Source organism: Heliconius melpomene, chromosome 15, assembly GCF_056956725.1.
Source record: "Heliconius melpomene rosina isolate 202511_hmr_F chromosome 15, ASM5695672v1, whole genome shotgun sequence".
Lineage (NCBI taxonomy): Eukaryota > Metazoa > Arthropoda > Insecta > Lepidoptera > Nymphalidae > Heliconius > Heliconius melpomene.
In genome coordinates, this window is record NC_140403.1 from 13024425 (window position 1) to 13043623 (window position 19199).

A 19199-nucleotide genomic window follows, 5' to 3' on the forward strand; every position below is an offset into this window, starting at 1 on the left:
ACGGCTTTATAAAAGGCTTAATAAATAACTATTTTATTTTTTTACATAAATATCTCAATCCTTCAAGTGAAAAATAATTTAATCCTTCATTATGTGTGTTTCAGGATAGTGAATGAAATTCACTATCCTGAAACACACATATTCAATTCCTACTCCGTGAATATTTTTATTTTACAATCTTCTCCACCCATAACTCGTTGCCTTCAAAATGTGTCTAAAAATAATTCTTCAAACAAAAAATAATCTACCATTTTGCTGAAGAGTTAAACTGAGAGTAATAACGAATTTAAGTCGACTCGAGTCCAGAGAATATCTTGATTTTTAACTTCACTAACTTTGCTTTTGAGGAGAAAGCGCCGATACGGAATTGGCTTATGGCTAACTTTAAATTGACGGGAAAGGAAAACTAGTAGTCTGCCTTTACATTCTTAAGTGGACTTAAAAGTATCCTTTTTATAAGTTTTCATTTTCTATGTGTAATATTTTTTTACTATGAGAAAACATTCCAGTAATGATGGTGTGTAAGTATTCTATACTAATAATGATATAAATAAATAAAATAAAATAGTAAATCTGTAGAAAAGTCGTTTCTGTACAATTGTGAGTTGCGCCACTCAACAGGAAATGCCTCCAAAATGCGGTGGAAAATTTAAAATTTATATAATGCTAGTGGACCCGGACGCGGCTACGCCTGCTTAAACTATAAAGAAAATATAAGCTTAAATAATCAAAAAGAATAATAAGTAGAGACATATTATTAGAAAAAATATCTGAGAAATTTAAAACCAACATAAGAAGTAAAAGTAACTAAAGGATACTCTTAATATTAGAAAAAGTACCTAGAACCCTTACCTAAAAACTACCTAAAAGGATATTAATTATATAATAAAGTGTATTTTAAATTAAATATAATCAGCAAATAAAGTTCGAAAATGTATGAAAATTTATAAAACCATCTGCTCGTTCGCGTCGGTCATACTCATACTATGCCTCCCGTAGGCTAGGTCATTGCGAATCAGTGACATCTCCTATATGTATAATGTAATGTTATATAGCCTATAGCACTTCTGAAGAATGCAGCTTTCATACAAAACAAAAACAATGTAAATCGGACCAGTAGATCCAGAGATCTTAGCGTTCAAACAAACAAACAAACAAACAAACAAACTCTTCAGCTTTATTATATTAGTATAGATTCAATATTTGATATATACTTTTTTTAATTTTGACAATTTTTTCATTGAAATTTGCAAGTGATAAGTGCTTACTTTTTACAGCATTTCTAACTAAACTTCTGTTTATGTATCCATTTTGATTTATATAATCATTCTTAGTATAATAGTAACTTATGCCTTTACAATACAACAACAGTTTAACAAAAACCTACTCATGACTAAGGTGAAGGTTTCTTCTAGGTCTAATTCCGCTAACTGTACTTAAAAATGTATAAAGTCAACCTGTTTACATTTCATTGGAGTGACAGTCCTGCGCCCGCTCTTAAACGCTTAATCCGCTTTCCATAATAAATGTAGGGAAATAGCTGTTTACATTTCAACGGTGGCATAAATTCTCGCTGTAGATGTCGTTAAGCAACATTAAGAAGTTTTATTGTTTTAGCAAAAAGTGGTTTGCCGCTGTTCCTCTTCATGTTCATAAGATGGCTGTATTGTTTTTAAAATATCTTATAATAGCTGCTTGGTTAAATTTTCGTTTTTATTTCTTCTATGTCGCTATATTTACTTGCATCACAAAAATATTTTGGCGATAAATTTTATGAACATGTACGTACATATATGCTAATTTGTTTAAATAATTTATTCGGCCGCTACGGGCGAAGAGGCAATAGAAAATTCTTATGATATTTACTAGCACCAACACAGAAATGCACGAAAGTGACAAGGTGCTAGTTGACATATCGCTTAATATTCTATTAATTTCAGACGTTAAGTTGTGACTCGATCTCGCCGATTGCTAGATTCAAATTATTGAAGAAAAAGATAAGGTAATTTTAAATATTTACTCTATATTGGAATATATGAATTTATTTTCAAAATATTACAGGCAATTACTAAATGATTAAAATTTATTAAAAAATATGACATTTATGTGCTAAAATATTAAAAGCTGACCTGAATTTAATCAAATCAACAGCACTTAAACTAGAATCAACAGAGTTCATGCAGAATTATACTGCGACGCTATTAATTGCGAGGACCGTACCGTATTTCACTGAAACTGAAACTTATAATTAACTGCTGCATGCAGGGTCACAACAATTATATTATAATGAAACATGTTTGTGTCAAATTGCTTCGAACAACGTGACTAAAGTAGCCTCTAAAGAATGTAATTTATTTGGCATGTTTTTATAATTTTATCTAAGAATACAAATTTTGATAAAATAATAATTTAACAAAAAATTGAATAGCTTATAAAAATACAGCGTAAAAATATAGAAAAAGCTTACATTGCTTCATTATATCTTTGAATATTAACTAACAAATTAAGAACATCTAAGGAACAAAAGCTATCTTTATTCAGTTACCATCAATATTTTTATAAAGTATAAAAGAATAAACACAGCGACTCATAACACAAAAGCAATGTTCATTTTGTGCTTATTATCCTATAAAAGTAAATTTTAATCACCCTACAACAAAGAGATTTGAGGAAAACGAAAAGTAACGACGTAGTACTAAATGTATAATGGATTGTAAATATGGTTATAAATATGTAAACTTAATACGATAATCTTAATAAAAATTATGAAAGTCCCTAATTTTAGTCAATTATATTATTTCCAGCAATTTTACAAAAACATTGCCTTAGATTACATTGAGATTACATCATTATTGGCCACATCATCAAAACTTATGAGGTATGTTCCAATCACAATCCTGAAATTAAAACAAAACTCTCGTGGGCGAGTCCAACTCCCGCTTAGTCGGTTTTTTCATAAATATACTTAAACATTCTTATATTACAAGCAAGCGTAGTCGCACGATGGTCGCTAGTATTTTATAAAAATCTAAATAATAAAAATCTAACAGAAATCAAGCGGAAAAAATAGTTGACAAGCTGCCAGTCTGGATTCACGCCAGGCGCATGGTATTGCGGCTTCTTATAAAAGCAACAAAATAATTGTCCAAATTGCACTCAGTTTTAATTTAGCCATTTTGGCACGTCCTGACGGAACTGCGGGTCAGGAATCAGGTATCAGAAATACAAATAATATGATCCCAGGCAACGGCCAAGTTACCAGTAATTCTTTAGTAAATAAAATTTTACTCGTAAGTGTTTATATTTCGTTGATCTTAAAGTAAGAAAGATTTATGGTCCATTTAAATTGTTGTTTTTAAACTAGTTTTATATTAGACTATTTTTTCATTTTTAAGTATTATTTCGTACTTAGGAAAGAAAAATATTTTGTAGAAAACATTAAAAATTTTGAACCCAGCGGGATTTGAACCCGCACCTCTTTGGAAACTGTCCAAATTTCCAATAACACTTAACAATTTAAAAACCGTTTAAAAAATAGCCTGATACTCTACGGTCTACGGTCTCCACTCTACAGATTTACGCATACTCTGAAGTACCAGGCTTGAGCGACATTGACTTGAGTCTATACAAACTTTCAACCCCTTCTTTGCACCCTTAATGGGTGAATTCTAAAAAAACCACGACATACAAGTTCAATGAAATATTTTTGAGTTTGAATTTAAAATTTTATAAAAATCGGTGCAGATTTGAAAAAAACTCCATACTAACTTTCAACCCCTATATGTCCAAATTACGAAAATAATCATCTGACCAAATTTCACGTTCCTGCGCACAGCGGTTACGGCTGTTCGTGCGTCTTACCTCAGTCAGTGAGAACATGTTCTTTTATAATATATAAAGATACAAATTATTAGGTGATTTTTAATATTTACGACCTTTTTTAATATTAATGTGCAATATTAATATTTTCATTTGATATTAAGCAGTTACTTATCTACTTACTTAATGTGAGGTATAAAGGCTTTAAATAAATAAAACACAACACGTTCGTATCATAATTTATTTACGCATCACATTTAATTTGATGAATAAAATAAAACAAAATATCGATTTACTGTACATTAAAGATAAAAAGATGATTTTGTGCAAAAAATTGACATTATCTTAAGTGAAACACAGCCATTGATTAACGCCTACATTTATACACATTTTGAAGTAACTATTAGGTTATAAAATTTTTAAAGATTAGGCTCAAATTAATTTTTACTTAATAAAATCTTATACAATCTTGTGGCATATCTGTATATTTAATTACAGGTTAAGAATTAAACAATATTTAATTTATTTATTTATTTTATATACAAAATACTTAATAACTCTAGTTATATTGTAAACTATACAAAAGTAATATACTGAAAGCTGTATTTCTTATATAATTCATCATTACCTACATCTTTTTATATTTCATTTGTTTTAAAAGAATATTAATTAATTTTTATGAATCATTTGGAATTAAAAAATATGAATAAATTTTAAGAAATACATTCAATTATATAAATGCCTTTGGCACGTTTTAGTAATCTAGTAATTTTGAAGTTTTCTTCTTTTAGATAAAATATGACCTATTCTCTGTGACCTGTGCCATATCGTATGATCGACTGTCATGACGGCAGCCGGCGACAGATTTCGATAATGAAATATATGACGTAGTACGTAATGTATGTATTTTTAGTAATTTTATTGAATATATCTCCTATGGTAGTGTAGACTTTTGCTTTGTCGAAACTGATCACCTTTTTGATTCCTTTGTATTTTCTATACTTATATCTATCTTATTTAAATAAAACACTGTAGTGTAAACAAGGGAACGTCGGCGGTGACGATCTTGAACGTCTTTAAAGACATTTTGAGTAATATAAAAATTAAAAGGAAATGATTATGGTAAGTCGTTATGGAATAATCTCACTTCAAGTGTACAATTTACAATTTTCTGTGTTTTCCTTTGAGTTCCAAAGGAAAAATTATACATATTATTTACATTTAATTTTGCCTAATATAATGAAGTAAATATTGATAATGAATACTTGCTGTTAATATGGACATTAATTAATTAGAATTTTATGATAAAAAACATATGCTCCTTCTATATTTATGAAATATAAAATCAAACAAGTTGAAGAAAATAAAATAATTTAAATTCATTATTTATGAGCTTAAAATTGTTTCACTCATGCCTACGTCAGTACTTATATACATTCTTTAAACACTTAACTCATTGAGATCTTTAGTTAATTAAAATGCAGGACAAAGCTTAGAATTTAAGAGTAAAAGTTTATTTATATTATGTTAAATTACATAATTAGATAATTTATCTAATAAATTATATATTTATACACACACATCTTTAAATATAATTTAATTAAAAACGTTTCGAAATATACAAAAAATAAAGTAGTATTATAAGATTTGATCTATTTATATATCTATTACATTGAATTAAATTAACTTTGATTTATTTCTTTCATAGTTACGATAACTAACCGTATTCCTTCCACAAACGTGTGTTCCCCCGTATGTAGGTAGGAAACACACTACTCACACACGACACAAACACCGTCGTCGACGGAATCGACGACGAAGTCCAGCTTATTCAACGGCTCGATCGCGTCTCGGCGCGGTCGGGCCCAGCGGTTAGGGACCGTTAGCTCCCTTAGAGTAGTCTAATTTGTCCCCAGTCGCGACTTCATGTCGCGGCTGGTTTGCTTAGCATAGGCGAAATCCCAGTCCGCTCGACGGCCGCAAGCCGAGGTTCGAGTCCCGCAGGGGGCGCCCTTACAGTCGTCGACTTCCTCACAGGCAGCCACTTAGTGCTTGCATTTCTTCAGGGACAGAGTACCCTCTTCCCTACCCAACCGGTGTCGCTGTAAAAGCCAATAGGGCTAACAGCATTATCCACATGTTCGAAAAAAAAAAAAAAATCCACAAACGTGTTTAATGCAGCAAAACTAAAACTTAGATAATCGATTATTTTTATAGTTCTTAACTATTTTGGGTTGAGGCCGTTCTTTTAACTACACTTATTCTAATATCACTTGAAATATATTCAAACCAAGACTCATAAGGTGATAGACTTTGATATTTGTCTAAAAGTCCAGACCAGGACGAGTAATAAGCTGTTGCTGTCAGCGGATGTACCTGTAACAATTTTTTTTTCAGCAGGAACCGTCATGGAGCAATGGTACAGCGTCTGACTGTAAATGCGGATGTTGCGGGTTTGATCTTACTCGGGGCAGCATTTCGATATTATAATAATGCGTTGAGTTTTTCCATTCAATACACAATATCTTACAAATGAATGGAAAATAGGAAATATGGTATCTTTATACAAGAAAAGTCTAAAATTATTCGATGCTGAGTATAAATAATAATAATATAAAAGAAGACGTATTATAAAATATTTTCGTTCAAAATAAATAAGCAAATGTTATCTCAGCAAAGTTGAATATATTAGGTGTATCTCATAAATATTAAATAAATGCAGAAATGTTACTATTAAACTTCTAATTTCCCCAGGGCTGCTTGAAGCGTTAACCTGTCATGTTCTATTGTACAGTTTTTAACAAGTGCGGTATACTGTTTATAATAAATATTATTTTTATTTAATCAATATGATCATTTCCCTGAGTGGGAATCGAACCAATGACCAGCTATTACAATAAAATGTCGTAAAATAACGATTATTATTCCTTAACAAAAGGCTAAGTTGACTAAGCCAAATATGATATTATATCAGAATTTACTTTGCGGTAAGAAACAATATTATTGTCTACACTTTGTAAAATACAGAAGCTGTTTTCTTATTTCTAGGATCGCGCCCTGGGCGTTTATCTTTCTATGAGACTCAAATATAACTTAATAAAATATTAATCAAGTTTCAGATTTACTTTGTAAGCTTTAAGGAATATTTCAAGTTATTAGTATAACATTTTATTTCATTGAAATTTAATTTGATTTTAGTTTGACGTAATATAATAATCAAAGTTACAAATATTTATAAGCTTATAAAAGCTTAATAAAAAATAACTTTTTTGTTATTGCGTAACATAAATAGGCATTTTAATTACACAATACCTTAATGTAGCGAAATAAAGATGTTTCTGACTAAACGAGATAGTCAATATATTCAAATCTCAACTGCTGGATTTTTATGTCTTAAATATTTTTTTAGTTCACCCGGTCTGTTTGAAATGATCTCCACAGTGCCATCTTTAAATAATCAGCAATCAAAAAAAGATGTCTAACATTATCTAAAGAAAAATATACAATATAAAATTGTGTGAAGATCAATAACAGTTTTTTTGTAACATAAAATTTGGAAATAGAAAATATATTTTATTTAACAATTTATTATAACCAACAATAATAACAAAACCATTACATACCTCCATTAGACACATACTTGGACAGTTCCGTCCGCGAGTACACCGTGACGGTGACGGCCGCGTCCCTCACCACGGGCGGCTCCACAGGCAGGGTCGCCTCGCAGCGCACGCGCATCGCCCCGCTCGCGGCCGCCGGCACTGACACGCGCAACACGCGCCAGGACGCGCGCAGCCCGCCTGCTTGGGGCGCGCTTAGCTCGAGACGTTGCCAGGGCTCCGTCTGTGAAATTTTGTAGTATAAGTACAAAAATATATGAACGGTGGGTCTTCATCATCCTCATCATCATCAACCTCTTCTTACATGCTTTCCGGGGCACCATTCTGACAATAAAGATCTCCTGTCTCTCTTACCGTTTTATTTATTTAATACACATATCACATTTCTAATAAATACTTAACTTATTATAAATATTAAAGAATTTTTAAGTATACGTCGCGTCGTTGTTATGCAAAATTTTAATAAACAAAGCCCGTATAAATAAAATTTTTGCTCAGCCACGTTTTGTTATGATATTAAATGTGTAGGTTAAATTGCTTAATTACAGCGGACGAGACAAACTTGTGTACCGGAAATACATCCATAAAGCTATTTCTGCTCTTATTTCTATAAAATGCAATTTAGAACTACGAGATAAAGAATTTTACTTTAAAGCGCGATAAATTACTCTTTTTCAGTCTATCTCTACTTTGATAGGAAAGTATTACTTTCCATGGAACGATTTATATTAGTTAAGTTGAAAGTTTTAAATAAATTGCCCTTCGATCTATTTGAAGTCGTTGTAGTGCTCTGTGATAGAGACTATCTTTGAACGTGGTGGTTGTGAATTCTATTCTCACTCTGCGTAATCAATTATTTTTATTTCAAACGTGGCATAAAGTTCCACCATACAAAAATATTGTCTCTAATTCGGGCAGAAAGCGGAGAATAAAGTGACCTGACACTAGGAGTATAAATTAAATCAGTGGCTACAACGATGATGAATGCCCAAAAATCATAAAAAAAGACTATTGAAATCTGATGGACAGGTGGAACTTGGTAGATAATAGTAGTATATGTAGGTCAGTTATAATACAGTGTTTAAGAAGTATTTTTCAAAACTGTCTTTTAATTATATTATATCTTTGAATAAATCTAAAAAATAATCAAGAAAAACCTGATTTTCTATTAGATTCTCTTTATTTAAGCAAAGTAGTGACTCGGCCATCACTATTCATTATGCAGTGGAGTGCTTAATCTATGCAAGTCCATTAAAAACTTCAGAGTACATTTACAATGTTAATATAATTTTTTCATACTAGCATACAGACTAGTAAAGGCATTGTAGAGTGTGTTAACATTTATGGAGAAGAAACAAGTGTTTGCTTAAAGTAAAATTTGAACACTTTTAAACTCGACGGTAATGGTAACGTATAACGTAGTAAAATACAAGTATACAAGCTTGCTAGGTATATCAGAAAATGTAATTTATATTAATTTTATCTTGTTTAACTTTGTTATTTAAACTATATTTATTTATTTTAACTTTTAAGTAATAAAATAGATTTCTCATTCAATTCACAGTTCATATTAGTGACCGGAGTCGTATAAAAGTATTCAATTTACCTCAACAAAGGCGTGTTTTGATAAACAACCGCCGCTTCGCCACGACGGCCCCCTTTAAATAGATGAAGTTCAAATTCTAATAAATGAAATACCTACATTGTTGTTAGAAATTATCCTATAGAATATACATATATTTGCATATCATAATATTATGATACATTTATTTAACAGTGATTTATAACTATTTTAAATTATGTTAGAAAAATAAATAAAAATTAAGAAGTCATTATCAAAATAGAACAAAAAATTAAGTTCTCAGAATAATGTGAACTAACTTAAATATTAAACGAAAAGTTTATAGCATTTTAATATCTCTTTCTTCTCTTCTTTTAAGTTATTCACTTTTTAGACGCCTATAAAAGTTTTTGTAGTTAAACTTTTCACATTTTCAACAAGTCAACAAAAGCTTGATTTACTTACAAACTGCTTTGGAGTAAAATGCGTTTGATATTTGCGTTTCGCGTGCAATAAAAGTAATTTTACTCCTGAAGTCTTCGTCTGCCTCAGTGGTTGGTTGTAGTTGCTATCAGATCACTATCGGGGACGAAATTATTGACCTCCTGAGTGGACTTATCGCAGCCCCCTGGCTCCGGTGAGGAACCTTCTTACGTGTTAAACAACTCAACATTTTGGTTTATTATACCAGCTACAATGAGTGGGAATAAAAAAAAAAAATTACAATATAATCATGACCCGAGTAGGGATCGAACTCACAGCTCTTGCAGCTACGGTCAAACTCTATCCAACTACGCTTCCCTAAGCGTTAACGATATTATAATTACAAAATGACGTACAAATATGACGAAGATCGCTGACTGTGCAATGCCTTGTTTAAGTCACACATTCAACCGCCAAGTAAGCTCGATCACAATAATTCATTCAATTTAAAATTTGACAATCTTACCGACATGAACACTATAATTTTTTTTTATAATAATATTTATAGTTACATTTACTCCAAAATACGAAAAGGCTATATCACAAAATGTTATAAAACAATAAACAAATCAAAATAAAAAACACTCATTACACTAATGACATTTATTAAGAAAAATGTTCTGGAAGGTGATAATATACGTATTTTACATTTAAAATGTACGTTTTCTAAATGTGCGAACTTTTCCATTTCGTATACCGTTTCCTAATGAGAGACGGCAAAAGAAGGTCACATACAAGTTTTGCTCATATAAAAATAGAATATTCACGTCCGTACATTCTAATGAGTACATTCTGTTATTAGCACATTTACTGTGTATGTATGTGTTATTGCGGAACGAGGTTCTATATATAATTTTTAAATAATAAATTATTTTTAACTACTTTTATTTACAAGCATAGGCTAAATACAAGGGAGAAAAAGATATTCAATCGATTATTATTTTAAATATGATATATAAAATAATACTTACATATCAAAACAACTATTATTATATTAACATTACTTCACGGTATAAAAGTATTATTCAAACAGTATAACGACATACTTACCTTTGCAATTTCATCGTCTATGTACCAATTAATATCAGAGGGCGGCAAGGAGTAGTCAGAGGAGCAGTTGAGCAGTACCTGCTCGCCGGGCCTCACTAGTTTAGGAGCGCCAAGTATTGTGGGGTCCTTGTCCGGCATGGCTGCGAGGGAAATGGTCTTCAGTACGAAGTACGATATGAATTAAATTTGCTAACGCTAACGAGTCTTTAGTTGGTAACGAGTTAGATTGCCTTAAGGTATCAGCAAATTGTTTAAAAAGTAGAGTTTCTTGTATTTTTTTTGTCGAGAGACTGGTGGCCGTCGTGTCGCAGGGACACAAGGGTGTGACTGTAATACGATAGTTGTGGGTTCAATAGCACTCAAGTTAATGAATTATTATTTTCTTTTCTTCGCTATGGTAAAAAGGCAAAAACCCGACGTCGAGTTCCACCACTCAACACCTCGAAAAATTCGGCAGAAACGGAGTGGAGTTATATTAGGTTCCCTCTGCCTACTCTTCTGTTTATAGAGATTCGGGATACAGTGATGACAATTGCATTTTGCTCATACAGACGTAAAATGTATCAATTGTCCTTATCTTATATTAACCAAACACATTTATCAAATTCACAAAAAAAACCATTGTAAGTTGTTTTCTTCTACCGCCTCTTATTTACAGACAACAAAAGCTTACGAAAAACAAAAGATCCCAAAGCTAAAATAAAGTTCCGTTGTTCAAATTAGCTGAAGTACAGGACGTTACCTCAACTATCAGAAACTTGCCGATTAAGATAATTTTATAAAGGAACTCCAGTTACATAGAACGCTACAGTGTGCGATAGTGGGAATGCAAACGTAATTAAAGTGTTAGGTAGGTACGAGCCGTTCTAGTTGGAGTCAAAAGCTTCACATAACTAATTTACGTTAAAACAGAAGCATTACGTAAAACTAAACAAAGTTATTGTTGGATTGGGTAAGTGGTTTTCGCTGAACTAGTTTGCAGTTAATTATGAAATATAAATATTGATTTCTAGAATGCTTGTAATCGATTGCTTATTTATAAGTAAATGTTAAAATGAGATTGATTTAGCAATAAGTGCTTAAAAGATTATTTTATACGTCTAAAATATTACTTTTATGATAATTATTTACTGCAATGCCGATTTAATTTAGAAAAGTTATGGTTGATTAGGTAAACAATGGCTTAAAAAGGTATAAATAAAAAAAATACCATTAAATACATGTTAAAGAAATCACACTGAACTACTTAGTGTATATTAATTCTAAATAAGCCTGCGTATTGGTATATGTGGTCTTCAGTTTTTTAGAGAGTAGAGTTATATTTATATAGGGAAACTCTGAGATAACATCGAAAATGCCATCAAGACTACAATGTGATAATTACAAAAATACTTGCAATAGTTGTTAATATTATAAATATGTATTTAATTCCATTCTCATATACGCGACCTCGTCGAAAATTAAGTATTTAATAATGATTTGGATTTTTAAGCCGATCTAGCAATATATATAATATAGCAGGTATATCAGCCACTTTGTTTTTATTTTTCTACTATTTTTAATTTAAGGGAAATTATAAAGGAGACTGTAATGCACGGCGGAGTTAAGTTTTTTTAATATGTTATAAATCATCTTCTCTGTTTAGATATGCTTCCTCATTCTCGAAATTTTGAAAATTATTTTTTTATTCTGTTCAATATCAGTCTTTTACTAATAACAACAAACTGTTGGAAACCCCGAGCGCACTCATTCCATATTCCCCAAAATTCTAGTTACTCTATAAACTTCTCTAAAATCCACAATATTCTACAATTTAAACATTTACATATTCATGAAGTAACTGATAAAAGCGGAATTCAACATTCTACTATTAGATATTCAACGTTTGCTACCGCATATTTACGAATGCACTATGTGAATGTTTCAATACCAACGTTCTATATATGTAGCCCAAGATCCCAGAGCCGCCAGACCTGGGTCATTTTAGCAAAGCTTAAATTTTGAGGACTATTAGTCTAATATGTAGTTGAGACGTTATGCCTACTAATTAACTTGAATGCCTACTAATTAACTTGAATTTTTCAGAGGTAGCGCCAAATAACGGTATATCTCTGTCTGGGAAGATGATTGAGCCATCGGATAGGTCTGGGTGCTTATGAGGGATCTTGAAATAGTCTGTAAATGACATATTTAAAATTAAAGCTTGATAGTTTAACATCATTTGCTCCAATTTTAAATAACCTTTAGGACGGCCCTTGGATCTCAGTCTAATGGTTTTGTAACACACATACGAAACTATACCAAAGTTAGAAAATTTATATTTGGCATATTGGTAGGTATAGAGTGGAAGGGAAGGACTAAGAAATTTCTAGAAATTTCTACGAAATAAAAAAAATAATTTCTCATTTTACGTCTGAAAGTCTACGGTTAAAAATATTTGCTTGTAATAATTATCATAATCTTTTAATAATATTATTCTCTCACCAACTACAGTCATATGTTTCGTCTGCCTCGCTATCTGGAACTTGGGCCCCTCTGTGGACACCTCGCACGTGTAGGCAGCTCTCGCGGCGACGGGCGGCGGCATGACGCGCACCGTGCACGAGTCCTCTTGGCAGTCGCCGCCTTGCACCATTATGCCGGTCACATTGAACAGCCGGATTGGGACCTGTGCAGATATTCATTGCTTAGTTCAAAATAGCATCAAAATCTGAAAAAGTTCAGAAGTTAGTAGTACCTATAGTATTATCTATGACATCTGAAATTATGTAATGATAGCATAAGGCTTGTAGCTCGCAATTATTTTTCTCATTCCAATTAATGCTAACCTATACTTTTTATTACTACCTATATAAATATATATTTAAATAAACACAGTTACTTTGAAATCCTAGACAGCACTTCACATTTACATGTTTAGAAGCTTAGCTGTATGTATGTATATATCAGACAGTCAAAAGGCTATTAAATAAAGATCAAAGCTACCTTCTGTGAGGGTCTGTATCTGAATATCTCGTGCATGTCTCTGTACCACTTGACGGAGTGTAGTCTCTGGTCGTCCATCTGGAAGTGACAACTGAGCTCAGCTGCGCGCCGAGGGTCCGCGTACAGCGGGACCTTCAGCTGAGTTATTTCATGAGCTGATGTTAGCGCTGCAACAAATGACTTAGAAATTATCATTTTTATAGACAAAAATAAATAAAATAAAATAAAACAAAGCACTATTTGTGTTATTATATAATGTTTATCATGTGGGATATTAAAGAAAACTAAATTATAAATACTCTGCCAAAATAACTACAGAGTAAACGGTTATTTTATCAGGATCCGTTCAAAGCCAAAATACATTATGAAATAAATCATCAGCTTGGAACACTGTTTTTATGATTCTAAATTTAATTTAGACCGTTTTTAATTAAAACGTAAAAATGTCGTTAAAAATCTAAAATTATATTTATTCTACGGCTCTCGTTTTGGTAGATCCAATGTAATAATATTTTATAATGTCTCTTTGTTCTCCCGAGGTATTTAAGAAATGTTAATTCAATTATTTTTCGCAGTTTATCATGTTTTATAGAACTCCTTTATTCATAATTAATATACTAATTTAAAAAAAAATTATGAAAATATATTTTTTTCATTCAACATAATATAATGTTGAATAATATAACGTAATTCGATATAGCTCATAGTAAATGTATTATGAAGTAAACGTTTACTTTATCAGAAGAGACATCTTCATGCATTTCCAGCGTACAGGCAAAGGGCTTCAGATGCTGCGGGGATTGAAGTATCGTTACTCAACACTACGGTTGGACAGTTATTTTGTAATAATTAAATAATTTCTTGGTACGAATTAAAAAATTCTCCTAGGTCAAAGAATATATAAGAACGTATAACTTGTGTGTAGTATGTGTAAGTTATTATTGTTTTATGTTGTGTTTATATTTAAGTAGTTGTTTGTTGTTATCGTTAAATTTATTATTGCATGTGGAGCCCACCAGTAAATAACTGAGCAATTAGAAATAATTTAACTGGTTTTTTTTTATGGCATGTGATAATTGTATCAATTGTTGGTGGGCCTTATAAATAAATAAATAAATATGCATTTTTAATATGTAGATATATCATACTGGATGTATATCTTAGGCAGCTAATATTTATGTATCATACATACATGTAATCATGGGCCAACATAAGACACGCTACACTGCTAACAAAACATTATTATTATTATTTTAGGAAAGCTAACATTAGCAAGCGAAACGTACGAAGATATTACGGCACATTACAGACGAAGAACGCAAATCCTAACACTGACGGTGCCGCTACTGAAATAAACCTCTGTGCCTATTTTTTTCACTCAAATAGCGTGAAATATGTACAGAGCAAACGTAATAAACGAGGGTAGCAAATGTTTGCAAAGGTCACGAGGCTCGGCACAAACAAACATGCATTGATAACTTTACACGAAGAACATTGGTTTTATAAAACTGTACTTTATTTGGGAACTCCTTTTAAACACGATTTTTTTTTAAGATTCGACAATTGAGATGGTCGTGGACTTGCTGAACCAAAACAAGGCAAAATGCGGCATGCAGAACAGTTATTAACATAGAACGTCTTGATTTCAGGCGGAAAGCGGAGAACGAAGTGTTTTGACAATAGCTGCTTTTGTCTACTTTTACCCTGCTACAAGAAAAAAAATAGTGAAACTGTAAATTTAATAAATTCAGAGTATGTTACTTGCACATCGTATTACCATCACTATCATAAGTGTGCTAGTAACACTGTAGTGATGGTCGCACAGAGCCTTGTCGTTCGTACCAGCGTATTCCCTGGATAAGTAACCCAATTTGAAAAAGGTCATTTATAATTGGAAATACGCTAATTAAACACACGTACTCTTCCTACTTTAGTCAATACGAAATCAATTGGAATGGTTAACTTAACATTTTTTTATTTTAATCTTGAATATCCGAAAAGAAAGCTCGCGGGTTGTTCATGTCGAAGACTTAATTATTGACGAATGTTTGTCTAGTACTAGACGTAGCGATATCATACGAACATAGCGCGGTAATTACGTCCCATTACGACGTAGAGAGGGTTAATTGTGAGTATGAAACTGTGAAATGAATGTAGGTGTCGTGTGTTGTTGAAAGTTGTGAGCGAGTGTCATTGTAACTTTACAGCTTAGATAACTTAGTTTTGTATTAAAAGCTCCCAAACTCGGGTTCAACGGTAATGTAATTTGTTTTGTAAGATAAATAGTGGGGATGATGAAATTAATAATTGAGTTCACTAGTTGTTTGAGCTATTAATCAGAGATTTCAATATTGGCTTCGTAGTATGTCGCGCTTTATTGTAAGATACATAATTTACAACATGCTTTTAATAGCAAATAACTTTCTGTTGTTTAAATTTGTCTCAAGTTATTTCTTGTAAACTATTTAATTATTAAATAAATTAAAGATAAAAGTTTTGTTAGCGATAGAGGAACCTATAATACGTAGAACCTAACATAACATCATTTATGGGGAAATTGAGCATACTGTATGCTTTAGTAGATAAAATCGTTCTTAAAGTTATCAGATACGTGCCATAATTGCATAAATCTTTTAATACAATTAAAATTTATAGTATAACAGAACTCAAGAAAAACCATAACATAAAATTAAAAGCTCTTTTATTTTTTGTCGAGTTGAAACGAAACTAAAAACAAATTAGCTAAAAAGCTTTATCTTTCCACTGGACCATAGTGAAACAATTTGAAGGATTGGAAAATTGAAATTACTTTAGCAATTAAAAAAATACCAATTGTAGCGATACTTAAGCCTGAATAAAATAAACAAAAAGAATAAACCCAACTTTTAACCTAAACTGTCTGTTTTTTGTTTGTGATTTTAATTCTCTCTCTCCAATAGTCTAATTAGTTCCATTTGTTTTCAATTATAAAAGATAACCTGAGACACAAATACATGTCAATATAGAAATGTAATGCCAAATCAATTATATGAGTTGTGCCGATTTTTATATTTGTACTAGCGGACGCGCGCAGCTTCGCTTGCGTAATTAGGGGTGAATTCTAATAAACCACGAAACATGTGTTCAATGAAATATTTTTAAGAGTCTAAATTTCAAATTTTATAAAAATCGTAGCGATTTAAAGATTTTTCCATACAAACTTTCAACCTCTTATTTGCACCCTTAGGAGATGAATTCTAGAACACCATGAAACACATGTTCAATTAAATATTTTTAAGAGTCTAAGTTTCAAATTTTATAATAATCGTAGCGATTTAAAGATTTTTCCGTACAAACTTACAACCCCTTATTTGCACCCTTAGGGGAAGAATTCTAGAAAACCACGAAACAGGTATTCAATTAAATACTTTTAAGAGTCTGAATTTCAAATTTTATAAAAATTGGTGCCGATTTAAAAAAAATCTATACAAATTTTCAACCCCTTATTTGCATCCTTAGGGGGAGAATTCTAGAAAACGATGAAACACGTGTTCAATTAAATACTTTTAAAAATCTAAATTTAAAATTTTATAAAAATCGGTGCCGATTTAATTTTTTTTCCATACAAACTTTCAACCCCTATTTCACCCCTTTAGGATTAAAATTTTTCTAAATCCCTTCTTAGTGGATGTCCAGATTACGAAAGTAAACATCTGTCCAAATTCCACGTTTCTACGCACAGCGGTTACGGCTGTGCGTGCGTCTTACCTCAGTCAGTGAGGACAAGTCCTTTTATATATATAGATTACTAGCGGACGCGCGCAGCTTCGCTTACGTATTTAGGGGTGAATTCTAATAAACCATGAAACATGTTTTCAATGAAATATTTTTAAGTCTAAATTTCAAATTTTATAAAAATCGGTGGCGATTTAAGAATTTTTCCATACAAACTTTCAACCCCTTATTTGCACCCTTATGGAAAGAATTCTAGAAAACCATGAAACACGTGTTCAATTAAATACTTTTAAGAGTCTGAATTTCAAATTTTATAAGAATCGGTGCCGATTTAAATTTTTTTCCATACTAACTTTCATCCCCTATTTCGCCCCTTTAGGGTTAAAATTTTCCAAAATCCCTTCTTAGTGGATGTCCAGATTACGAAAGTAAACATCTGTCCAAATTTTACGTTTCTACCATTAGCGGTTACGGCTGTGCGTACGTCTTACCTCAGTCAGTGAGGACAAGTCCTTTTATATATATAGATTATAAAACATTTTACTTAACTAGCAATATAGGATTATGAATTTTCATAATTAATAATTTCCATAGTCCTCATTTATATAATGGGATAATCTATTAAAAAAATAATTTAAAAAATAATTAAGACTTCTATTGAAGAAGAAGTAACCTGCTTTATATTATATTTTCTGTATAATAGATGCTGTTCTATTTCGCTTTTGAGTGTTGTAACTGATATCCCAAACGTCTTTAAAAATATTATTTAATAAATAATGCTTTTCCTCGTACTTACCGCAAAGAGCTACCAGTGTTACAATCTTCATTGTCACTTTTAAGAGAACTGTACTCTTTAGATAATATGTATCGTGGCACCTCACAAGCACGTCTGTCAAACCAATGACATATTCACAAAAATAACATCACAGTTAATAGTTTTCTTTTCTTCATTTTAAACATCACACACATATTAAAAATGTAACATCAATTTAATTAAAGAAATATCGTCGAAAATAGTATTTTCAGATAAAAACTTGCAATAAATATAAATGTTATTGACAATCGCGTTGTTTACGAGTCACCGGATGCGTCCGTATAGTCGTGCTCCTCCCTCTGGGGCCACTCGCCGAGTGTCCTTGGTTGTCCCGCTAGCTGGTAGGGTAACGTCATGCGCGGTGCGATCTCTACAAAAGATTGCTTAACTTTTAAATTTCGATAACAGATAAAGTGCAACGAGGTGAAATTCTTAAGTAAAAAGTTTCAAAAAAGAGCATTATTGTTAGTATTTAATAACCTTACAAGCTTTACGAACTTTGTATGATATAGACAGCTATTACACTACGTCGGTTTATATAGAGAACATTAACTAGTTCGCGGAGTAGCATCCGGTGACTGATGAAGCGGCCCAACAAATAGACGTCGAGTCGGAGGCTGGCAGTGACGCGGTCAGTAAATACATTATAAACTAACGATAAAGTTAAATGGCTAAAAGCTCATACCACACGCTTACATTTGTATAATATCCCACTGAGCTTGGCCTTGTGCAGCTTTTAAATATGTTTTCATATTGAAATAAGTATTAATAAAATATATAACATACTATTAGAAATCTAAAGCGGTTAGCGTTATTTAAAAAAAACAATAAAAACATATATCGTCTATATGTTTCTAAATTATTCGGAAAGAGGGTCTACGTAATTGCAATAAGTAATATGCATCACCCAATAACAAAACTTCATACGAGTTTCCTACCAATCAGGGCCGTTGTCTACAAGCAATCGCAATTGACACACTTCCACTGCTTTTATAGACTTTTTCACCTCCGTCTACCCTCTTTTATATGAGTAACAATACAGTAACTTTTAACATATAAGCACAGAAAGCTATCACTCAACCCTCAGAACCTTTATCGGTAATCAAAATGTTGGTACAAACGAGACAAGACAATCCAATTATAGGACACTACG

At 31.7% G+C, this 19199-nt stretch overlaps 1 protein-coding gene across 1 annotated transcript; it reads right to left on the reverse strand.

Annotated features, from left to right (window-relative positions):
- Positions 1-4046: 4046 nt before the first annotated feature.
- On the reverse strand, positions 4047-18239 carry LOC146531760 (uncharacterized). The gene is made up of 6 exons (XM_085198106.1): positions 18029-18239; positions 13519-13685; positions 13018-13201; positions 10534-10673; positions 7443-7662; positions 4047-6195 (listed from the first exon to the last, which is right to left on the reverse strand). Exons 1-6 carry the CDS (start codon positions 18057-18059, stop codon positions 6116-6118), a joined length of 822 nt encoding a protein of 273 aa, XP_085054232.1. The 5' UTR covers positions 18060-18239; the 3' UTR covers positions 4047-6115.
- Positions 18240-19199: the final 960 nt, after the last annotated feature.